General features: G+C 40.2%; 2 protein-coding genes and 1 pseudogene across 5 annotated transcripts in view; 1 reads left to right on the top strand and 2 right to left on the bottom strand.

Moving 5' to 3' along the window:
• Klhl15 (kelch like family member 15) overlaps positions 1–25,137 on the bottom strand; it is a 102,161-nt gene that overhangs the window by 62,738 nt on the left and 14,286 nt on the right. For 3 of the 4 annotated variants that reach the window (XM_087193621.1, XM_087193620.1, XM_087193622.1), the window contains one exon: positions 22,158–22,223. The gene's annotated coding sequence lies outside the window, so the exon portion shown is untranslated. Of the gene's footprint in view, positions 1–6,609; positions 6,719–22,157; positions 22,224–25,137 lie in introns of those variants that run through there. The other variant, XM_013068312.3, reaches the window with a different exon arrangement.
• On the top strand, positions 1,453–24,562 carry Eif2s3 (eukaryotic translation initiation factor 2 subunit gamma). The gene is made up of 12 exons (XM_004872225.4): positions 1,453–1,615; positions 2,177–2,240; positions 3,998–4,125; positions 4,216–4,337; positions 6,630–6,724; positions 7,959–8,117; positions 9,609–9,743; positions 11,621–11,715; positions 12,649–12,793; positions 15,127–15,296; positions 17,741–17,913; positions 22,594–24,562. The coding sequence occupies exons 1-12, from the start codon at positions 1,547–1,549 to the stop codon at positions 22,655–22,657; spliced, it is 1,419 nt and encodes a 472-aa protein (XP_004872282.2). The 5' UTR covers positions 1,453–1,546; the 3' UTR covers positions 22,658–24,562.
• Positions 13,894–14,070, bottom strand: LOC147823248 (U2 spliceosomal RNA; annotated as a pseudogene).

Below are 25,137 nucleotides of genomic sequence, written 5' to 3'. Positions count from 1 at the left end.
GACTTTGGAGGCTGAGGCAGGAGGATCATGAGTTCACATCAGCCTGATCCTACACAGCGTAGACCCTAACTACACAGTACTACACAGAGAGACCCTAACTCAAAAAAAAAAAAAAACACCTATTCGGTTCAAATTTATTTAGATATTCAACGAATGCAGATAACCTAAACTATTTTTCTTTCGATTTTTGGTTTTTCTAGACAGGGTCTTGCTATATTGCTCAGGCTGGTCTCAAACTCAGGATCTTCCTGCCTCAGGCTCCCAGTGCTGGGATTACAGTCGTGCACTACGATGCCTGGCTCTAGATAACCTATTTACGTTTTTTTTTTTTTTTTTTTTAACGCGGTACTGGGGATTGAACCCAGAGCATTTGCACTGAGTTTCACCCCAAGGTGCCCCACCACCCTTATTTTGAAACAAGGTCTCGATAAATAGCCCAGGTGCGACTTCAACTTCGCACTCCTTCCCAGAGTGGTGAAATTACAGGCGCGTGGCACCATGCCAGGCTTCAAAAATCTTTAAAATTTACTAAATTTTAATTTTTATTGGTACATGTTTGCAGTTCATGATTACATTCCTCCTAGGGAGCTGGTACATGTACATAACACATTTTAAATTCTTGGCCAGGTTTCGTGGGACTCGGGAGTTCGAGGACAGCCTGAGCTACATGTGAGTTCAAGACCAGCCTGAACTACATAGCGTGACCGTCTCAAAAAAATTTAAAAAATTATTTTTCATCCCTTTCCCTCCAATAGTGATTCACTGCTAATCTTTCCACTAAAAAAGTGAGTTTTCTTGGATCTGCGTAACAAAAAGAAAAGAAAAGAAAAGAAAAAAACTTTGGACACTCTCACGACACCTAGCTTCCACCTGTCGCTAAACTCACTCCGAACAGTCGTCACCAGGGACCACACCTTGCCAAGCCCTGCACTGCAGAGCCGTTCACTAAATTTCCGCGCGAGGGCGCCCTCCCCACGCCCGCGGCGACCGCGCGGCGACAAGAGCGTCCCCAGCTCAGCACGCGGCCGCCTCCCGGCCCGGAGCCCAGCGCAAACCAAAGAGGGCCCCGAACCGATCTTGCCTTATTAAATTACTGAAATTGGAAATAAATAAATGAATAGGGAACATCTCTTCTTTCAGCTTTTACACCCAGGTAAGATTCCCAAGTTCATAGAAACTCCTTGGGCCAACCCCACAGGAAACGGAAATGACTGCTCCCTTGCCGGCGCGCGTGTCGCGTTCCTTCACCCGCCTCGCATAGGGCCTTTTATGGGGCTGCCCTCAGCGTTGCCTGCACAAATATCTAACAAATCTGCAACGAAGAGATCCCGAATCTTTGCATGGTGTTTTAAAATAAGCCTGCAGGCAGGCTGTGAACAACTCCAAGCAAGGAGAACTCCGGACAATGAGGCCACGGCTGCACCGACATCCTTTTATCCAGCCCCGAGCTCTAGTCACCCTCCCCGTCCCACCTCGCCGCCCCGCCCACGGGGGCCTGCGTACTGTCAGGCGGCGACCGCAGGAACTTCCTTCCTCTCCGGACAAAATGGCGGGGGGTGAGGCTGGAGTGACTCTGGGACAGCCGCACCTTTCCCGTCAGGATCTCGCCACCTTGGTGAGGTTTCGGACTGGGAGGGTGCAGTGAGCTCTGGAGTAGGGATGGCCTAGCCTCCCGGAGGTCGTTGGGACAAGGCAGTGCCGGAGTGTCGGGAGCATGGGTTAGGAGGGAGCCCCGGAACCAGGCGCCAAAGCCGCCGGCTGTTAGGCCTTTCCGCTACCTGGGCGTGGGGATGCGCGATCGGGGGATCTGGAGCTCCTGAAGATTAGGCTAGATCTTGGTGTTAAGTGTCATTATGGTTTCTACCTGTGAAAGTCTGAGATCAGGGTGTCTACACTGTCTTTAGTGTAAGACACCGAGGACACACTAAGGCTCCAAGATTGGGGCCCTTTGGCTTCTAGACCTCCCTTAGGGAGCATGGGTGCTTTGTGTTGTTTAACGATTAGGGGCTCTTAGGACTTCCCTACCATCAGAGTATAAAATTGCTTATATGAGGAAGGTGCTTTTAAAGTAGAAGAGAGCTATACAGACGGCAGTGTACAGTACATATGTAAAGTCAGAGGAAAAGTTCTGGTTTGTCTATGTACGATGTGTTACAATAAATATATTTTTTTGCAGGATGTTACCAAGTTGACTCCACTTTCACATGAAGTAATCAGCAGACAAGCAACAATTAATATAGGTAAGAAAATAACTTAGAGACCTGATTTGTAAGTAACGTCTCTTTTTGTGAAATAATATGAGGATTTAGATATTCAAGAATACATCATTGAAGCTGATTGTAGTCCCAGCTACTAGGAAGCCTAGGCAGGAGGATCATTTGAACCCAAGAGTTTGAGGCCAGCCTAGGCATTGTAGTGAAACTGTTTCCAAAAAGTAACAACAAAAATAAACACACAACTAATGTTTTCGAGCCCTTGGGAACAAACTATTTGCTAGATTTTTTTGGTAGGAGGAAGAAAGGGCTGCCCATGTACAGTTTATAGATTACACAAGACAAAAAGATAGACATATGGAACATTTAATAGCATAAGGCAGTATGTAATCATATGTGGCAGAAGTTGAAGGAAGTGTTTAAAATGTAGCTCTACTTGTCACACAGGATTATTGAAAGGGGAGTTTATGAAAATTTTATTTGATGTAGAAGCTATGATTAAGGTTTTTTTTGTTTTGTTTTGTTTTCTTAATTGGCACCTGGAACATAGAGGAGCGGTTATGTTGAGTGTAAGTTTGGGGGCATTTTGAGCCTACAAACAATTCAGTCAAAGCTAGATAAAAGTAAAATTCAGCCAGGTACAGTGGTGTAGGCTTGTAATCCCAGTTATTTGGGAGCCAAGGTGGGTTGTTAGTTTGAGGCCAGCCTGGGCAACATAGTGTTTCAAAAAAACAAGATTAATCCTACCATGAGGTATGCTATAAAATATGTGCTGTCCTTGGTAGGATTACTGTAAGTAAATTTGGCTGTTTTATTGGTTTCAAGAATTCCTTTTTGTTGTGTTAGGGCTTCTTATACCTTTTTTTTTTCTTCTTGAGATAGAGTCTCACTATGTAGCTCAGGCTGGGCCTTGAACTTGCGGTACTTCTCTTGCCTCAGCCCCCCAGTGCTGGGATTACAGGCATGTGCCACCATACCTGGCTTTCTCATACTTATTTACTTTAGTCTGAATATGTTGGAATGTTTCTTTCTTTTTTCTTGTACTGGAGATCAAAAGGTGGGGGGCACTGTATATGCTAGGCAAGCACTCTACCACTGAACTACAACCTCAGCCCTTTTTATTTTATTTTATTTTCATTTTTTGGTACTGGGGATTGAACTCGGGGCCTTGAGCTTGCAAAGCAGGCAGCAGAACCACTGAGCTAAATCCCCGGCCCTTTTTAATTTTATTTTTAAGTGAGGATCTTGCTAAGTTGTCTAGGTGGGACTCAAATTTTTCTTCTTCCTGTCTCAACCTCCCAGAATGCTCGGATTACAGGTGTGCATCACCACGCCCAGTTTATGCTCAGTATGGTTTTTAAATAAGGTTGTAGGGCGGGGATTTAGCTCAGTGGTTCCACTGCCTGCCTCGAAAGCCCAAGGTCCTGAGTTTGATCCCCGGTACCAAAAATAAATAAATAAATAAGGTTGTTAATTACATGGAAAGTTCTTCTATTCTGTATCAAAACAAGTTTTTAGTGGGGAAGGATATATAGGAGGAAAAATTCAGGTCACTGTTGCTTTTACATTAATATTTACAGTGAGTTATGCCTTTGAGTTTTCTACTCTTAACACTAGTTAAAAATTAGTTGGTGTAATTGAATGTACATGAGTTAAGTTTTTTGTTTTTTTTTTTTTTTTTGGTACCGGGGATCGAACTTGGGACCTTGCGCTTGCAAGGCAGGCTCCAGAACCACTGAGTTAAATCCCCGGCCCAGAGTTAAGTTTTTGTACTTTGTCTGTAGGTACCATTGGTCATGTAGCTCATGGGAAGTCCACAGTTGTAAAAGCCATTTCTGGAGTTCACACTGTCAGGTTCAAAAATGAACTAGAAAGAAACATTACAATCAAGCTTGGATATGCTAATGCTAAGGTAAGCTGTGTAATGTGGAACTAGAAATTATTTAACTTTCACTGTTGTACAGATAACAAATCTTTATCTTTTTTTAATTGAAATGTTTAGATTTATAAACTTGATGACCCAAGTTGTCCTCGACCAGAATGCTATAGGTCATGTGGAAGTGGTACACCTGATGAGTTTCCTACAGACATTCCAGGGACCAAAGGGAACTTCAAATTAGTCAGGTAACCTCTTTTGTGCAGACTTTTTATTTCACTGCCTTGTGCTTTTTTTTTGGTACTGGGATCAAACTCGGGACCTTGCACTTTTGGGGCAGGTGGTGGAACCAACTGAGCTAAATTCTTAGCCCTGCCTTGTGCTTTTTGAAGTATTGAATTGAGATATTAAACAACAAACCTAATTACTGAATATTTTCTTTTTCATTTTATGTTGTCTATAATATTGATAATTGAAAAGACAAACTAAAAGTATTGCATAAACAGAATGGGGAAGAAAAACAACTTATTGAGCTTTAGAAGTTCTTTTTCTAGGCTTCCTGAATTTCTTTTAAACACTGTTGTTCCTATTTATTAGGAGAGGAAGAAAGTCATTCTTTTTTTTTTTTTTTTTTTTTTTTTTGGTCCTTGCGCTTGCAGGGCAGGCAGCAGAACCACTGAGCTAAATCCCCGACCCCCAAGAAAACCATTCTTAATTACTTCTCGAAAACACATGGATTTATTCCCTCTCTATTTTCTGAATATGATCAGATCTCCTTGTTCTTTATCAGAGGATACTGGCTTCTGTCTAGTGTTGCCAATGGGGCTTGCAGATGACCTGCAAGGAAACTTAGATTAGGGACAGGGCTGGGATTAGTGAGAGGTAAGTGAAGTCTTCACTTTGGGCTCAAAAGGTGGGAATAGAGGGTCAGCCACAAATCTCAGTAATCAGGACAAGTAACTTTAATGCAATTTTTAAAAATGCAAAATATTATGATGAACAGAATGTTAGAATTTTTAAAAATGACAGATGTAATATTGCAGATGTTTTTCTTATTTCACTATTACTTCTTTGCCAGGCATGATGGTGCATGCCTGTAATCCCAGCACTCAGGCTGAGGCAGGAGGATCGCTGCGAGTTCGAGACCAGCCTAGGCTACATAGTGAGTTCAAGGCCAGTCTGAACCACATAGTGAGACCCTGTCAAAAAAAATTCTTTGTTTTGCTTGGTGTGGCTTTTTTTTTAATGTTTGTTTTTCCCACTGTGGTACTGGGCATTGATCCCAGGACCTTTGCACTGAGTTACATCCCCCAGCCCTCTTTTTTTTTAAGGTTAGATCTTGCTACGTTACCTAGGCTGAACTCTAATTTGTGATCCTGCCTCAGCCTCACAGAGTTCTGGGATTACAGGCATGTGCCACGGCCCAATTTTGGCATGGCATTGTTACTGATCCTTTCTTTTTTAAATTTAAAACTGATATTTTGTTTATTACGGATTTTTTTGCATTAAATTTAATTTTGATTTTTTAAAATGCTGAATTTAAATATTTGTCTTGAGTGCCTAGCTTTTTGGCCTCACTTAAATTTTGCCCCTCGGGCAATTGCCTTACTTGTCTCGTCCTGGCCTTTATCAGAATCAGCATACTCATTCTGTAAAGGGTCAGATAGTAAGTATTTTCAGCTTTGTAGGCCATAGAGTCGCTGTTGCAAGAACTTATCTCTGCTCTTAGGTTACCAAAGCATACATAGACAATATGTGCCCGCATGAATATGGTGAGAGGCCAGGTCTGGCCTAAGGGCCATAGTTTGCTGACCCTGATCCTGTTTCAGAGTGTGGGAATGTGAGTGTACAGTTTTTTAAAAAGTCATATTTCTGAACATGTACTGTAATTTTACTAAAATCATGCTGTCTTCTCCACTTGACATGTACAATTCGAGTTTTTCAAAGTGGAATTATTTTTTTCAAACAGTCTTCATTCTATCAACATGATTTTTGCATATCATTAGGCTTTAGCTTTCAAATCGATGACATTTCTAGCATATGTTCTCTTTACCATTATTCTATCCCATATTCACTATAATTGGATTTGAGAGTACCTGTCTCCAGTTATTTCTACATGTAGCTAATTTCAGTTGATTTTAATGATCTGCAGTGATTTTATTCTTAGCTCGTGATCTTATTTCTAAAGTCTAGAAACACCCAAGTTCTGTGACCATTTTATAATAATAATAACTTCCCAAGTAATTTAACTTTAAGAAATCTGTAATCTGAGCTGGGCCTGATGGCACACACCTGTAATCCCAGCTACTTAGGAGGCGGAAGCAGGAGGATCACAAGTCTGAGGCCAGCCTAGGCAACTTAGTGAGATTCTGTCCCAAAATAAAAAAGGCCTGGGGATGAGGCTCAATTGTAGAGCGCTTGCTGAGCATGTGTGAAGCCCTGGTTTAATCCTCAGTACCTGAACAAAAGAAAGAAAGGTCTAACTTGGATGTTTAAGTGTTGATTGGTTTTCAGACTGACCGTTCTTTCTCGGTTGTCAGACATGTTTCCTTTGTTGACTGTCCTGGCCACGACATTTTGATGGCAACTATGCTGAACGGCGCAGCAGTGATGGATGCAGCTCTCCTGTTGATAGGTAAACACATCAGAATTGGTTTGGGCAAATCATCAGAAATGGGAGGGCAAATATGGAAGAGGGAAACTAAGGCCACATCCATTACCTAAGGTTGACAGAAATGGGAACAATGTCATTCGGGGTGACATTCCTTCCTATCAGCTATCACAAGGTCCTAAACAAGATAAAACTGGTGCTGATAGTGTCTGAGAACTCTTACGATAGGGTCCAAAAGAAACAAGTCAGTGTTTTCCCTATCACAATCACATGAGTTTAAAATTTATGTGACCTGGTCATGGTGGCGCATGCCTATAATCAGTTTGAGGCCAGCCAGGGGTACACAGTGAGGCCCTGTCTCAAATAAATAAAAAACAAGTAACAGTGATGTATAAAAGCATATGCATGTGTTGTGAGAGCTGTCTGTTTGTAGACGTAGAATTGTTTTATTTAGGTGTAAACAGCATTCGTACTAAGTGCTGCTGTCCAGCATGGGGCTTTTCAAGGCTAGGGTTGTGCTTCCTTAATGTGGGCTGTTAAGAGACACCTTGGGGATGGTGATTAATAGCATGTTGAACAAAACATGCCTGTTCACTTGTAATATATTCTTGATTACTTTCAGTTAGGGCTCTCCCTTTTCATTGTTAAGGAGTAGCCACTGGTACTAAAATTCATGTGTGTCTTCCCATCTTAATTGCTCTCTTCGAGAGCTTGACTAGGCCAGGATATCTCTAAGACTGGCTAGAGCCAGAGGGCTCTACCTTAGGCCTGAGCAAAAGCTGAAGGCAGGCCCTGAGAAGCCAGACTTGTTGATTCTGATTCTGTTTCTTGCATAGATCCAGGAGGAATGGGAAGCTGCAGTGAATGCAGGCATGGGGTGAAGCAGGGGTAAAAAGTGGATGCTTGGGAATGATATCTAAGATGTTTACCTTGAGTGGGGCTAGAATATTCTGAACCCTTCTTTCACAGATGCTGTCACATTTTGGGGGTGGTAAAATATAGACATAACATGAAACTTAGCAACTTAAAGTGTACATTTCAGTGACATTGAATACATTTACGTGTTGTAACATTACCAATGTGTGGTTCTAGGACTTCCCCATCACCAGGAAAGCAAACTCTGCCCATTAGCAGTCACTGTCCAGGCCTCCCTCCCCTCTGTCCCTAGAAACCAATAATCTGCTTTCTGTCTCTGAATTTGCTTGGTCTGAATATTTCTACCTATTCTTATACATCTTTTTTATTCCTCATCAACCAGCTGGTAATGAATCTTGCCCTCAGCCTCAGACTTCTGAACACCTGGCTGCAATAGAAATCATGAAACTGAAGCATATTTTGATCCTACAGAATAAAATTGATTTGGTAAAAGAAAGTCAGGCTAAGGAACAATATGAACAGATCCTTGCATTTGTACAAGGTAAGAAGCCATAGTATCTATATGAATCCCTTTGAGAGGCATTTAATCCAGATACCAAATGTTAAATTACCTTTTAATATAGTACATTATCTACAACAAGGTAATCTTAGGGGTCCGTCCCTCCCCCCACCCGTACCGGGGATCGAACTCAGGATCTTGCCAGGCAGGTGTGGTGCCACTGAGCTAAATCCCTGGCCCAATCTTAGGGGTCTTAAGACTTATTTCTTTCTCTACTACTTGATAATCTAACTAGTGAGATATATATTTCTGAATTTGATAAACTAAAATATATTCTTGCTGGCTGAAAATTAGAATTGTTAGATTCAGTGATACTTTATCACACAGATTTTAAAAGAATCTCAGAGCTGGAGATTTAGCTCAGTGCTTGCCTAGCATGTACAGGGCCCTGAATTCAATCCCTAGCACTGCCCCCGCACTCCATCTTCAGTGGTAAGTAAAAATGAATAAAACATTTTTCACAGTTCTTTTTTTTTTTGGTACCGGGGATTGAACTCTGGTCCTTGAGCTTGTGTAGCAGGCAGCGAAACCACTGAGCTAAATCCCAGGCTCAATAAAAACATTTTTAAGGGCCAGGAATTTAGGTCAGTGGTTCCGCCGCCTGCCTCACAAGTGCAAGGTCCTGAGTTCGATCCCCGGTACCAAAAAAGAAAAAAACTTTTCAGTGTCCTTTTTTCTAGTTGTGTAGTGTTTCATTTCAGGTACGATATGATGCATCTTACTGTTTATCTATGATTCTCTCTTAGTCTTGCTGTTCTTGTTGGAAAGCTTAGCTTCCTATGAAACCAGTTCTGTCATGAAAAAGAAAAGTCATTTTGATTAAAATCTATGTTCCGCCTGCCTCGCAAGCTCAAGGTCCCGTGTTCGATCCCTGGTACCAAAAAAAAAAAAAAAAAAACCAAACAAACAAAAATAATTATGTTTGGTCCATTTCTTTGACCAGCCTGTTTGACATGTGATTAATGAGGTGCAAATACTATATGTGCTACCAGTCTGATTAGCAAAGAGTCTATAATTTTATCTTGATATTTATTGGGAGCTTAATTACATGTTCTTAGAAATCTTTTCAGCTCTAAAGTGTTCTTTCCCAGGAGTGTATTTTATTTCTTTAAACAGTTTTACTACTCTACAATATTAAGTATACCAATGTGATTTTTTAACAGTTTTTCTCTTAAGGAAAATAGAATTCATTTCCAGGAATTAAAAAGAAAAGGTAGAGGGGCCGGGGATTTAGCTCAGTGGTGCTGCTGCCTGCCTGGCAAGTGCAAGGTCCTGAGTTCGATCCCCACTACCAAAAAAGAAAAGGTAGAATATTGTCATCTTCCTAAACAGAACCGTAACTTTCTACTTGTTGCTTACATTTGGGGATGCTTAGGCCTCTACTTTAGTAATCATAATTGTTTCAGGTAACAGATGTATGGACCAAGTCTATAAAACTGCATTGTTTTGATCTTTTTGAATTTCATTTTATAGGTACAGTAGCAGAAGGAGCTCCCATTATTCCAATTTCTGCCCAGCTGAAATACAATATTGAAGTTGTCTGTGAGTACATAGTAAAGAAAATACCGGTGCCTCCTAGAGACTTTACTTCAGAACCTCGACTTATTGGTGAGTGATAGGAGTCCCCTTTAATTCTCTTTTTTTTTTGGTACTGGGGATCGAACTCGGGTCCTTGCGCTTGCGAGGCAGGCAGCGGAGCCACTGAGCTAAATCCCCAGCCCTGTTCTTAATTTGGTCTTTTCTACATTGGGAGTTCACTTCTAAGGGTGTTTATTAATGTTTCTTTCTGCAGAGATGAGAATAAATCCATAAAAGCTTTAGAAATTGATTAGCACCGAGGTCATATTGGCAGTGAGTACTAGAATGCAACACTGGATGAGGGACAGAGTCCTGAATACAGTAGCAAAAACTTAACCTTTTTATGTTCAATATATGGTATGTTATGTGAGCAACACGGAGTAATAAACTCTTCTCTGTAGCTATAATGTTTTAGGGTGTCACAATTTCCATACAGATGGTGTCATACCATTAATGATGTGCTGTTATTGGTGTTACTTGATTATCCAAACCTGTGGCTCCTATGCAGAGCTGTAGGAGCCTTTTCAAAACTGACATTTGAGCCCCTCTGGGCCGTCATTTGGGGCTCCTGTTTGGTAGGAAAAGTTCTCTTGGGTGACCTAAGCGCAAGATACGTAGTCCTAGAGTTGTGGTTTTAAAAGGAAAAAAGTAACTTTTTAGCAGAGTGTGGTGGTGCACACCTGTAATCCCAGCACTCAGGAGGCTGAGGCAGGTGGGGTACCATGAGTTTGAGGCCAGCCTGGGCTACAAAGGAATACCTTGTCTCAAAAAAACAAAAAAAACAAAAGTAAGCTTTCGTTATAGAGGCCATGTAATGTAGGGATCCCTTATATAAAATGGGGTAGTGTTTGCATATAACCTATGCGTAGCCTCACGTGTACTTTTTTTTAACCCTTCATTGCTAGTGATGGAACCCAGGGCTTCATGCATGCTCAACAAACTCTCACTGAGTTATATCCCTACTCCCTTCCTATATATGTTAAATTATTTCTAGACTCTGTATAATATCTAATACAAGATGCATGTTGTGTAAACAGTGCTGGTGTATAGGGAATAATGACAGAAAGTACATACATGCTCATTACAGACACAATTTAAAAAAAATATTTGATCTTTGGTTGGTTGAATAACACAGTTGTAAAACCCTCAGATATGGAGGGTAACTATACATATTTTTACTGGGTTTTTTTGCCCTTGGCAATAGAATTATAGTACACATGTTACTTTTTGTAACTCTTATTTTCCTTAATGGTATTATGAGTGTCCTTCTTCCAGATGATTACATATATAACTACCTTTTTTGTTGTTGTTGTTGGGTTTTTTTTTTTGTACCGGGGTTCGAACTCGGGTTCTTGCGCTTGCGCAGGTGGCAAAACCACTGAGCTAAATCCCCAGCCCCATTTGTTGTTTTGAGACAGGGTTTCACTTTGTAGTCCAGCCTGGCCTTCACAGCAGTCCTCCTGCCTCAGCCTCCTGAATGCTGAGATCACAGATATATGCTACCATGCCCAGCTGTATAACTACTGTTTTTAAATTGCTGCATGATAGTCCATTAGTACAGATATACTATAATATGTCATCTGTTAATGACTTTCAAGTTATTTCCATTTTTCTCATGGTAAGGCTGCAATAAAGATTAGAGTAATATGTCTGGCTTGCAAGCACAAGGTCCAGAGTTTGATCCCCAGTACCAAAAAAAAAAAGATTAGAGTAATAATATTTATTTTTTAGAAAACTTGAATTGGAAAATAATATTTAACCTAAAATTAAAATTAATTTTAAAAATGACTTTAAAGGGCTGGGGATTTAGCTCAGTGGCACTGCACCTGCCTCAAGTGCAAGGTCCTGAGTTTGATCCCCAGTACCAGGGGAAAAAAATGACTTTAATTTCCTTAATTTTCTTGTAGTCATTAGGTCATTTGATGTCAACAAACCTGGTTGTGAAGTTGATGACCTTAAGGGAGGTGTGGCTGGTGGTAGTATCCTAAAGGGAGTATTGAAGGTAAGCTGGATTTGGGTTATTCATTTTTTTATTTTGCCCTTGTCTTTTTGAGGTGTTTTTTTGTTTTGTTTTGTTTTATTTGAGCCAGGGTCTCACTGTGTAGTTCAGGCTGCCCTTGAACTCACTGTGTAGCCCAGGATGACCCTTGAGCTCACAGTGATCCTCCTGCCTTAGGCTCCTGAGTGCTGGGATTATAAGCATGTGCCACCATGCCTGGCTATTTTGCCCTTGACTTAATCAGGAAAAAAGTATGCATAATCCAAATTGAAAAATAAGTTTTTGCTGGGCATGATGGTGGTCACCTGCAATCCCTGAACTCTGGGTGCCTCAGGCAGGAGGGTTGCAAGTTTGAGCCTAACCTGGGCAATTTAGCAACGTAGACCCTGTCTTAAAATGAAAGCAGTAAAAATAAAGGCCCTAGGTTCAATCCCCAGTGCCATAGATGAACACACACAACTTATTTTTCGTGGTGGAGTATGTCTGTCTGACCGCTGTGTTTATAGGCTTCTTGGGAGTGTGGAACACATTTTGTGTGGTGACAGGCTTTTGTGGTAGGTAGTTAGCAACAGTTAAGTAGTTCTGATTTTGAAGATCTGGTCCACATTTGTTTTTCCATTTTTTAAAAATAGTGACGTTTCGCCAGGCACGGTGGTGCATGCCTGTAATCCCAGCACTTGGGAGGCTGAGGCAGGAGGTTCACCTCGAGTTCGAGGCCAGACTGGGCTACATAGTAAGTTCAAGGCCAGCCTGAACTACATAGTGAGACCCTGTCTCAAAACACACACACACACACACACAAACACAAACAAAAAGAGTGATTTTTTGAAAGAGAAGGATTGCCTTTACAGTTTTACGGTCTCCCTGCTAGAACCCTAACAGGTAAATGAATATTGTGTACCATGGTAATTCTCTTTACTAATTATATGTTTGCAGGTGGGCCAGGAAATAGAAGTCAGACCTGGTATTGTTTCCAAAGATAGTGAAGGAAAACTCATGTGTAAACCAATCTTCTCCAAAATTGTATCACTTTTTGCGGAACATAATGATCTTCAGTATGCTGCTCCCGGGGGTCTTATTGGTAAGGATTTCTCTCTGGTTCCTTTTCTTTTAACTTGTGGGAGTTCCTGGACTTGTCTTAGGAAATGGATTACTCAAAGCTATATTGTAGATTTTTTTCCCACAAATAAACCAACTTTAATAGATACTATTTTATATTTATATAGCTATATTATAGATTTTTAATTGAGCATTTTAACAATTGAATAGGGTGGGGGAATATTTATGTAGTTTAAAAACTGCTGATATTCATTTATAAAATGGTTTTTAGAGCCAGGTGTAGTGGTGCACGTCTGTAATCCCAGCACTCTGGAGGCTGAGGCAGGAGGATTGCCACAATTTTTTTTTTTTTGGTACTGGGGATTGAACTCAGGACCTTGTGCTTGCAAGGCAGGTGGTGGAACCACTGAGCTCAACAAACCCCTGGCCTAACTGCCGCAAGTTTGAGCCCAGCCTGCACTACACAGCAAGACCTTGTCTCAAACCCCCCCCCAAAAAAGATGGTTTTTCATGTGTTTATAAAAATTATTTTAAATGTAAAGAATATATTTTAGTGAATAACCTACTTTAGCAATAATAACAAAATAAATTTTATGACCCAGGTTTAAAATAACTAATATAAGGGCTGGGGATTTAGCTCAGTGGTTCCGCCGCCTGCCTTGCAAATGCAAGGACCTGAGTTCAATCCCTGGTACCAAAAAAATAAAAAAATTAAAAAAATAAAATAACTAATATAGCCAGGTGTGGTGGTGCACGCCTCTAATCCCAGCATCAGGAGGCTGAGGCAGGAGGATCACTGGGAGTTCAAGGCCAGACTTTGTTTGTTTTTGAGACAGGGTCTTTTGCTATGTTGCCTAGGCTGGCCTAGAACTCCTGGACTCAAGCAATCTTACCACCTCAGCCTCTTGAATAACAGACCATAGTCATGTGCCACCATGCCTAGCTTATACTTGCTATTATTTTAATCTGTACAGTTTGTAGGATAGAGAGTGGTTGCATTTCATTTGTGTCTTGCAAATGGGAAATGAATGGTAGCGCACTTGCCTAGCATGCACAAGGCCCTGGGTTTAATCTCCAGCAACCTTCCCCTCCTCAAAAAAATAAGTAACTCAAAAATGTCAGTTGAGGGCCAGGGTTTTAGCTCAGTGGCACCGCGCCTGCCTTGCAAGCGCAAGGTCCTGAGTTCGATCCCTGGTACCAAAAAATATTAAAAAATAAATAAAATAAAAAAAATAAAAAATGTCAGTTGAATGATAGCAGATTATACACTTGATCTTAGCCAAAAGGCCAAGAAGCAATGATAGCAGATTATATTTATATACTGAGTGAGAATAAAAGAAGACAACCTCTACCTGGGCATGGTAGCACTTAGTCCTAGGTACTTGGCAGGCTGAGGTAGGATCATTTGAGTCCAGGAGTTGAAGGCTAGCCTGGACAACATAGTGACATCCTATCTTAAATACAAAAAAAAAGGGGAAAGATAACCTCTACTATATAGAAATTACTAAAATAATTTAAGCCTTTTCTAGTTTTTTGTTTTTTACAACTTAGTATATCATCAGATACTGAGATTCATTGAGAATTAGAGGTATTGTGCCTTTGGATTAAAGATGAAAATGTTTGGTGACCATTTTATTCTTCATCAAACAAGTTTGTTCTCTGGGTTTTGGCTATACAACTCTTCTGTTACACAACTTTACCATTCTATCCTGTAATTAAGAATTTACTGTATACAATTTTATCTTTTTTTGTAAACAGGGAAACTTCAGAAACAGTTTTTCGAATTTAACTTAGGAACTTTTCAAACTTAACAGTAGAAAATAGAGAATACTGTTAACGATAGCCTTTATGTAGCAACACTCAGCTTCAGCAGTTATCACTATTTAACCAATTCCTGTCTATATATCTTAGCCCCTTTTCTCCTACCAAGACACATTATTTCTAAGTGGATCCCAGGAATCGGGTGTGGGGTCTTTAAGCTGTCTTTGTGATCAGCCTGGCAGGAGGGAAATGGCATGCAGATATTCTGCAGGCTGCTCATTGTGAATTTTTGTATCTTCAACCTTCATTGAGGATATTTAGATTATTATCTGTATTTGCTATTTGTTTAGAATTTAAATGAAGAGACTGTTCTCATTTGCCCAACGAACCTGTTGAATTTACAATTCTCTTCCATCAGATAAAATGGGTGTTTTGTTATGCTCCTGTAACTGTTATATGGGTATGAAAATGGAAGTATGTACTAAAATGTATAGATTTTGCTATGCTTCTTTGATTAAGCTTTTGAGCAAATACTCATTTCATAGGTGTTTTAGGAAATAAGAATTAGACTATCTACATTTTTGTCTTACGTAGGAGTTGGAACAAAAATCGACCCCACCTTGTGCCGGGCTGACAGAATGGTGGGGCAGGTGCTTGGTGCAGTTGGAGCTTTACCTGAGATATTCACAGAACTAGAAATTTCCTATTTCCTACTTAGACGGCTTCTAGGTGTACGCACTGAAGGTGACAAGAAAGCAGCAAAGGTGAGTGCTTTTTATAATTCCTGTTTCCAAATAAATGAGAAAAAGTGATACTAAAACCAGTTTTGAGTTCTAATCTTTTATACTTAACATGGAATTAAGATAAATCAGTTTGACGTCCTAAAAATTGAGAACAACAGTATGGCAGTTGGTTTAAGGTCAAAACAAAACACAAGAACAGGGAAAGTATTTTAAAAAACTTTTTTTTTTTTTTTTTTTTGAGACAAGGTCTCACTAGGTAGTCCATGCTGGCCTCAAACTCATGATTCTTCTGCCTCAGTCTCCCGAGTGCTGGGATTAAAGGCCGTGTGGGCTTTTTGAAAAAGTGTTTTAGGAAGATTGTTGGTAGAGATTGAAAAATTGCTGACCCCTAATGTTGACAAGGACATGGGAAATAAGCAGTCACTCTTCTCGGGAAAGTGTAGATTGGTAGTACTTGTTTTTGTGAGTGGAGTCTCCCTTTGTACTTCAGGCTGGCTTTGAACTGACTGTATATTCCAGGCTGGCCTCCAGCTTGCAGTGATCCTCCTGCCTCAGCCTCTCAAGTACTGGGGTTACAGATGTGCAGTACCACGTCTGGCTGGTAGTACTTGTTAAGATAAAGTTAATATTTATCAACGTTTTAAATTTACGAACACTCCAGCATACTTCACTCGGGACAAATAACATGAAAAGTTATGAGAAAGTAATAAAACATTTTGACTGTTATCCATGCCTGTAAAATTCCAAGTTTATCATGTTTTTCAGAATTCCTTTATTACAGACTATTTTTGTCTCATCAGACTTTTTTTTTTTGGTACCCAGGATCGAACTTGGGACCTTGCGCTTGCGAGGCAGGCGCCAGAACCACTGAGCTAAATCCCCGGCCCCTCATCAGACTTTTTAATGAAAAAATAAAATTTCATTATCAAATAAGAATAACTATACTTATTACACTGTGTACAGTTATCTTCAAAGTAGTTATTCAGAGTACAAGACTTAAACCAAAAAGATTCTTAGAAAAAAGAAACATAATAATACAAAACGTTCTTTTCACATGTTCAAATGAGAAGGGGGAACAAGGGAGGAGGGAGGGAGAAAGGACAAGAAAAAAAAAGTAAAAAAAAATGGAAACAAAGCTTTTGTACATAAAGGAGGGGGGAGTGGGGAAAAAAAAGAAACAAGATGTATCATGTACTGGTGCAAATTCCCTATAATGAATGTTATCATTATGTATATCTAAAATGTGCCAGTAAATGTTTTACTGAAAAAATATTTTTTTTAAAACTTTCTTTTCAACAAACTAAGATAAACTAGTCAAGTAAATGAATAAGAAACCATTGAAACAGTGATCTAAATTTGGGCATTGGGCTTTAAGTAGGCAAAACACCAATAATGGGAATCGAAGCTGAAAATTCATTTAATCTTTGAAACAACCATGTATGGCAGGTGCCTATTTGACAGTGGGTCGGGGAGTTCCAGAAACCGACTTAGGTACAGGGTGGACTGGAACCCCAGCACCACCTTATTAACTCCTAGACAGCCATCCTTCCTTGTGGGAAGTTTTGTGCCTCATTTCTACTGCAGGTTGAGTATCCCTCTTTGAATCCACAGCCTTTGCATTGAGCTACGTCCCCAGTCCTTTTATTTTTTACTTTGAGATGCAGTTCCCATAAGTTGCCCAGGCTGGGCTTGACCTCAGGATCCTCAGCCTCTTGAGTAGCTGGGATTATAGACATGTACCCCTGCAACTGGTCAGTTAAGCATGCTCAATTCCTAAGGCCCAAAATGCTCCAAAATCCAAACTTTTTGGAGTACCAACATGATGCGCCAAGTGGAAAGTTCCACCCTGACCTCATGTGACAGTAACAGTCAAAACACAGGTGTACTGAAAGTGATAAGATTATTTTCGGGCTAGGTATATGAAATGCATAGAAAACATAAGTGAGCCAGCTGTGGTGGCGCACACCTGTAATCCCAGCACTGAGGAAGATCTCTGAGTTCAAGGCCAGCCTGAACTACATAATGAGACCCTGACTCAAAAAACAAAATAGAAAAGAAAATGTAAGTAGGTTTTGTATTTAGACTTTGGTTCCATCCCAAGACATCTCATATATATACAAATATTTCAGAATCTAGAAAAATCCTAAACACTTCTGTTTCCAAGTATTCCCAATAAGGGCCACTGAACCTGTATATAGCTTCTTCAGAAGTTTAAGAGGTTTTATGCTGTGGTTACTGGCTTATTTCTTTTTAAAGGCAGAGATTGTATAAAATCAGTGAATGCCAAGTAAACCTGTTTACCACCTTTAGGCTCTATGTATGGTTCACATCTTATAATGAATTTTATAGAATGTTTTTTCCATTATTGTTGACTTATTCCCACAAGTATTTGGTGAACTCCTACTTATTTTTGGCAAGCATTTTCTTGATTTTGGGATTTGTTTTTCCCTAATGCATTGCCCTAGGTCCAAAAGCTGTCCAAGAATGAAGTGCTCATGGTCAACATAGGATCTCTGTCAACAGGAGGGAGAGTTAGTGCTGTCAAGGCTGATTTGGGCAAAATTGTTCTGACCAATCCTGTGTGCACAGAAGTGGGAGAGAAAATTGCCCTTAGCCGAAGAGTTGAGAAGCACTGGCGGTGAGTTTATCAGCCCTGAACTCTGGGAAGAGTCAGTTTGCCTAAGTTCTTGGTGACACACACACAAGTATACAAGCTTCTCAGAACACAACAGTTAGTGTGGCTTCAGCTCTCAACTATTTATTTGGAGAAGAACTATTTTTAGCCTCCATGTGTAGTCCCATAATTTAGTCCAAATACTGCAGTTGGTGTCCTTTTCTCTTAGACACAACCAACAAATTTAGGCTCAGTATTTCTATTTCCTTGACCTTGCTTTTTGCTGCTGGGGATCACACTTGGGGCCTCGGTCATGCAAATGTTTAATTTGCTCAGTACTGAGTTATACTCCCAGGCTGTCTTTGACCTTTTTTAGCTTTTTTTTTTTAGCTTTTTATTTGTTAATAATTTCATACTTTACAGGAAAACTGCAAGAATTATACAGAAACTCCTATATGCTCTTCCCAGATAAGTACATATATCCACATTTATTTACATAGAAGTCTTTTTCTGAATATCTCCAAAAAGCAGGGATACTCTCTTTTATAGCCACTTTAAGAAATGTAACATTGGTAAAATCCTGAGATCTGTCATTCAGATTCCAATTTTACCATCTGTCTCACTGAAGCCTTTTAGGGCCCTCTAGTCTAGAATCATGCGTTGCATTTAAGTTTCATGTCTCTTTCATTTCTAATCTGGAACTTCTGCAGCCTTTTTTTTTCCTCCTGGCTTTTTTTGTTTTTTGCTTAAATTCTTTTATTGGTACATTTTAGGTATACGATACGTTTACATTTATCATTGGGAACTTGTACCTGTACATGATATATCTTGGTTATTTTTTCCCCCATTACCTGTCCACCCTTCACTCCCTCCACCCTTCCCTATTTATGAAGACTTTGTTTCCATTTTTTCCTTTTCTCAAAATTTTTCCTTTCCCTCCTTTCCTCTCCCCTTCCCCTCCCGATTTCCCTACTCCTTTGGACCTTTTCTTCCTATTTCAAATTATCAATTATTCATTGTAATCATTTTAATCCTTATTTACACTTTCAGTTTCTCACACCAGAGAAACTACTCAGTATTTACACATGTGTGTCCTGTTTGTTTCACTTAAGAGGATGGCCTCAGTATGCATTCTGCAGCCTTTTTTTAAAAAAATCTTTTTTCCTCCTAATTTTTTTAAAAATAAATTTTATTTTATCCCATTCCCACCCCAACCCCCCCAAAAAATCTTGACCTTGCCAATGTTTTTTTTTTGGTACTGGGGATCGAACTCAGGACCTTATGCTTGCAAGGCAGGCGCATTGCCACTGGGCTAAATCCCCGGCCCATTGACTTTGCCAACTTTGAAGAATATATGCAAGTTATTTTGTAGACTGTTGCTAAACTTATGTTTATCTAATGGTTTGAAAAGCTAAGGTTAGGTTTGGGTTACATATTCTTGGCTCCTCAGGGATCACATGATGCCTTACTGCTCTTCCTTGTTGAAATTAATTTTTGTTTGTTTTGATTTTTTGAGACAAGGTCTCACTATTAGTTCAGGCTGGCCTTGAACCCCCAGCGATCCTCCTGCCTCAGCCTCCTGAGTATTGGGATTAGGCGTGCGCCACCATGCTTGGCAAATGACATTGTATGGTTTTCTTTTTTGTTTTTGTTTTTGTTTTGGTACGGGGATCAAACTTGGGACCTGCGAACTTGGGACCTTCAAACTTGGGACCTTGTGGTTGTGAGGCAGGTGGCAGAACCACTGAGCTAAATCCCCGGCCCTGGTTTTCTATTTTACTTTCCAGTACTGGGGATTGAACTCAGGACCTTGCACTTTCCAGCTAGGTGTGGCACCCCTGAGCTAAATATCTCTGGCCTTGAAGTTAATTTTGATCATGTGGTCAAGATGTTGTCTAGTTTCTATGCTGTGTATTACTCTTTTCATCCTGGCAACTACTAAGAAGTCTGTAGAGAGACTTTTTGTTTTTGTTGTTTGTTTTAGGTTTTTTTTGTTGTTTTTTTTTTGTACTGGGGATCGAACTTGGGTCCTTGGACTTGTGCAGCAGGAGGTGAAATCACTGAGCTAAATCCCCGGCCCTGTTGTTTGTTTTTTTGAGACAGGGTCTCACTGTGTAGTTCAGGCTGGCCTTGAACTCACAGTAGCCCAGGCTGGCCTGGAACTTGCAGCGATTCTCCTGCCTTGGCCTCCCAACTGCTGGAATTACAGGTGTGCGCCACTACGCCTAGCTGTGTGGAGAGACTTTAGCCTGTGCAAATACCAGGCTGCTCATCACATCCCAACCCCCTGGATTTGGCATCCATTGATAAGTCTTGCCTGGAGTGAACTTGACTATATTGCCTGCAAAATGGTGATTCTATCCATCCCTCCCCCTGCCAGCCATCTGTACCACTCCACATTTATCATTTGGCCATCTTTATTCCCCATGATTTATTTACCTCTCTAGTTATAACAGAAACTCAATGGTTTTTTGGTTTTTTGTTTGTTTGTTTTTTGGTACTGGGAATCAAACTCGGGACCTGGAGCTTTCGAGGCAGGTGACAGAACCACTGAGCTAAATCCCTGGCTTTTTGTTTTTTATCAGTACTGGGGATTGAGCTCAGACCCTAGTGCATGCTAGGCAAGCACTCTACTACTGAGCTACATCCCCATCCCTTTATTTTTGAATCAGATTCTTACTCTGTGGTCTAGGCTGGCCTGGAACTCCCTATGTAGCCCAGGCTGGATTCAAAATTGTGATCCTCCTCCTTCAGCCTCCCAAGTACTGGGGTTACAGGTGTTTGGTACCATGCCTGCTTTTATTTTGTTCCAACTTTAGTATGTGTGCTGCTGAAGCGAGCACCCAGGTTTTATTTTATTTTATTTTATTTTATTTATTTATTTATTTATTTATTGGTACTGGGGATCAGACTCAGGACCTTGCACTTCCGAGGCAGGCACGGTGCCACTAAGCTATATCCCAGGCCCTACCTTTTATTTATTTATTTATTTATTTTTATTCTTTTGGTACCAGGGATCGAACTCGGGACCTTGCGCTTTCGAGGCAGGCAGCGGAACCACTGAGCTAAATCCCTGGCCCTCCTACCTTTTATTTTGATAAGCAGGTTTTAGGCTGCTTCATGTGTCCCTTTGACAGGTCTTCATTTTTTTTTTTTTTTTTTTAAACACATCCTGGTTTTCTGGCCCAGGATGTTCCAGACTCATACCTTCCTTGCTTCATTTCTCTAAGGAGCACTGGTTCCCTTTACTGGGAAATGTTATCTAGAAATGAAGATCTGTGTCTTAGGTGTACTCGTTGCTCCTGGGTGCTATTGCTTCTAGGTCCTCTGAGTGACTAGAGGTAGGAAATACAAATGTGTCTGTAGTTTCTGCCTCCTGTTGCTCTTTCTCAAGTTGCATCTGCCCTTTCCTTTCTGTTCCGTGTGACCTCATAGTCCACCACCACCATTTCCCACTTGAGGGTTATCATAAAAGACTCTTGCTTCATCTTACTCTGTTATTTAAAAGCTCAATCAAAATTAATCTTCCTGGGGCCAGGGATATAGCTCAGGGGTGCAGCATCTGCCTAGCAAGCACAAGTCCCTGAGTTTGATTCCCAATAAGCCTTAAAAACAAAACAAACAAAAAAAAAAGTAATCTTCCTAAACACTTTGATCATGCTGTGCTGAATAATTTCTTGTAGCTTCTCACTCCCATTGGATAATCAGGACCTTTCTGGAGGCCTGCTTCACCTGCTTACTTTCTCTCCTGCTTTTTCTCATCTATACCCTGGAAATCTCTATCTTGTATTCTGGTTCTCCACATAATTATTTCAGTCACTCTTGGCTCTCTTTGTTTTGAAAGAGTTAAACTTTTTAAGTAAGCTTGCTCTGTGGTACTTTATGCCCATTTGATTTCATTCTTTTGTGCTTGTACCATTTGTATTACAGACATACTGATTTCCAGTGTATTTTAAAATAGGCTAAATAAACTAAAAAACTCAACATACAAATAATATCACTTGTTTGCTACATTTCATAGAGTAGAACCGATTTTAAGAGAAAGGATGTTTTTTGGTGTGCCTACGAATATTATAAGAGGACTCTACCTTACAAGCACAAGGTCCCGAGTTCAATCCCCAGTACCAAAAAAAAAAAAAAAAAAAAGAGGACTCTATCCAAATGAACTTTCAGATTTTGCTTCAAAACTAGCAAGTATGTTAAAGTCCTAAAAAGAGACCAGCGAGCATCTGAATAATCCTTACATTCAGTAGAATTGTGGTTCTTACCCGTGTTTAGATGGCCTTTGTTCTAGAAACTCCAGTTGAGGTAGCAGTGTCCAGCCTGGCCTTTGCCTAGAACATAGAAGAGGGTAGAAAGAACAGTTAGACTGATGTGGACTGAGGGCTCTTAGGTGGATCTAAAAGGGTAGGTAGAAAAAATTAAAAAATAAAAAAAATAAAAGGGTAGGTAGGTTTTGATAGAGTACAGATAAGGACATTTATGGTGGCAATTTTGGTTTCCCTTTCCTGCCATGCTGGCAGAGCCCATTTGCCTGGTTCTAAGAATCTGGGGAAATAGCATGTTTTCTTTGTGGAGGAGCAGGCTTTGGGGACATACGTGAATTTACAAGATGCAAGTAAAACCAGTTCCATCATACAGTGGTGTAGTGATGATAACGAAGTGGATGTAAAATTCATGGTTTCTTCTGTTTTCATTTTGCAGTTTAATTGGTTGGGGTCAGATAAGAAGAGGAGTGACAATCAAGCCAACCATAGATGATGACTGAAGAATCCCAGTTAAATAATACATCTGGATGGAGTTGGAATTTCTCTGAACAACCTAGGGGTATATTTTCAAAGCAATACTAGGGAATTAATTTCACAGCTTATTACCTTAGTAGGTAGCTGTAAGGTTATTCTCATTTTTTGGTGATGAAAATCTAACCTCTAGTACTAATATGAGGTCTACCATAAATGTAAAGGTTGGTATCATGTTGGACTGAATCTACATTTTAGCATTTCCAAATCAGGTCTAATTTATACATATATACAACTTTGAAAAGAAACTGCTAAAACCAGCCTTCCCTGTAGCACACATGGTACTGAACCTATCTGAAATAAAGTTTTTCTTTTTCACAATTCATCTTTGAATAGCTCCAGGCTAAAAGACTGTTAATGCCAGTAAAAACTGGAAGATATACAAATATACAGATATATCTCCTCAAAAACCATCTCTCCTTTGTTAGGCCTCACATTTTATGTTTTTTAAAAAAAAATTTTTTAAAGTTTTTTATTAGTACATGTTTACAGTACATAATGATTACATTCACTGGGGAGCTGGTATGTATACATAGCACATCTTAACTCTTTTTTCCTCCCCTTCTTGTCTCCCCCTATGTTACTTTATCCTTTAAATTTTCATTGGAAAGGAAATTAATAGGTTCAAATGAAATTGTCCTCTAGAGCCAAGGATTTAGCTCAGTGGTTCTGCTGCCTGCCTCGCAAGCGCAAGGTCCTGAGTTTGATCCCCACAACCAAAAAGAAAGAAATTGTCCTCTAGAGTGTGAATGCTTGTCCCACAGATAACATTTCCCCTATTTTTTTTGGACTGGGACATAGGAGACCTGAGCCAGAAGTTCTCCCCGTCTCCCTGTGGTCCCCTGCGATTATTTGTGCATTGGTTTATACTTGAAACCTGACAGCCTCCCCACATTGGCAAAACTGTTGTATCAAGTGATCGTGGACAACTAACAAAGATCTCTCCAGGCTTTTTTTCCTGGCTAGTTGTTTTGTTTTTTGTGGTGCTGGGGATCCAGCCCAGGGCCTCACGCATGTTAGGCGAGCACTCTACCACTGAGTTCCCCTCTCCCCCAAGGCCTGTTTTTTCTTAACTGTGTAATTGCTAGGATTATGACATAGATTCTAATAATGATCTTTGGACCTTACAAGAAGAGGTCAAGAGTAAAAGATGTCAGAAAGCAAAGGGTGAGTCCTTCTGATTCTTCTTTTTTTAAAACCTTTCTCCCTGGGCTTTTATACATTTCTATTTATTTATGTCTTCCCTTCATAAGAGATTCATTTAGAGCAGTGACTACTAACTGGCTAATGGTAGAATTGCTAGGTAAGCTTTTAAAAAAAGATACCCCACAGATGATGATCTAAATTAGTTTGAGGTAGAAGCTGATGCATTGATTTTTTTAAAATTAATTTTATTGGTACATTTTAGGTATATAGTATAATGACATTCATCATGCATTGATATTTTTTGTTTGCTTTTTTGGTACCGGGGATTGAACTCGGGACCTTGCGCTTATGAGGCAGGCACTGGAACCACTGAGCTAAATCCCCGGCATGCATTGATATTTTTGAAAACTACATGTTTAGAGAGTTAAGAGGTAGGCGTATTAAATAACAGTATCTCACTGAGTTTTGGTGGTCTGATAATACTCTATAGTTTGCTTTTCTTAAATTTGCATTGAGATGGATTTCATGCCACAGTCATTGTATTGTGCCCTTTTGGATATTGAAGCTGCCTTGTAGAAGTCTAGAAGCTGGGGCTCTGGGTCATTTTAAGTTTCTAAGTATATTGAAGAAGTATACTAATATTATGTTCTTGATTGACTTTGAAGGGTTGTATTGTAGCATGAGGACCACAAATAAAAGAAAGTTCTAAATCAAATATTAATTTCATATCTAGTATGTCCCCATGTGTTTTGTAACCAATCTCATCATAATGGAAACCAGAAATCTTTTATAATTAAACACCCACATGAATTTCAACAACTTTGCAAAGCACTATGCCTAGTGTGATGGGTTATACAGACAGGAAAGCAGTGGCCCTTGTAGAACTTGAAGTCCATGCACTGACTTTCAACCAGAGGTGCACTTGGTAGAGACTCTGCATGTCATGTGATCTCACTGATGAAAGTACATTCCACATGCAGGGTCTCTTGGATTTAGCATCAAGATGTTTTCAAACTCCAACCAGTTCTTGTCACCTTACTACCACTCTGGTCAAAGCCACCGGTGGTGGGGCCAGGCATGGTGATGCACACCTATACTGCCAACCACTTGGAGACTGAGGCAGAAGGCTTTCAAATTTGAGCCCAACCTGTGTAGTTTAACAATTTAGATCCTGTTGAAAGAGGAAAGAAAGGAAAAGAAAAAAAGAAAAAGGGCTAGGGATCTAGATTAGGGTGAAAGCCCTGGGTTTGGTCCCCAGTATTGGGATGGGGGGCACCAGGGGTCTCACCCAGAAGAGCCTCGA

Source organism: Heterocephalus glaber, unplaced genomic scaffold (assembly GCF_053883595.1).
Source record: "Heterocephalus glaber isolate CG9 unplaced genomic scaffold, H.glaber_assembly_v1.0 deba00001594, whole genome shotgun sequence".
NCBI classification, from domain to species: Eukaryota; Metazoa; Chordata; class Mammalia; order Rodentia; family Bathyergidae; genus Heterocephalus; species Heterocephalus glaber.
The sequence above is the reverse complement of the archived record's forward strand: the minus strand, read 5'-3'. Positions and strand labels throughout refer to the sequence as shown.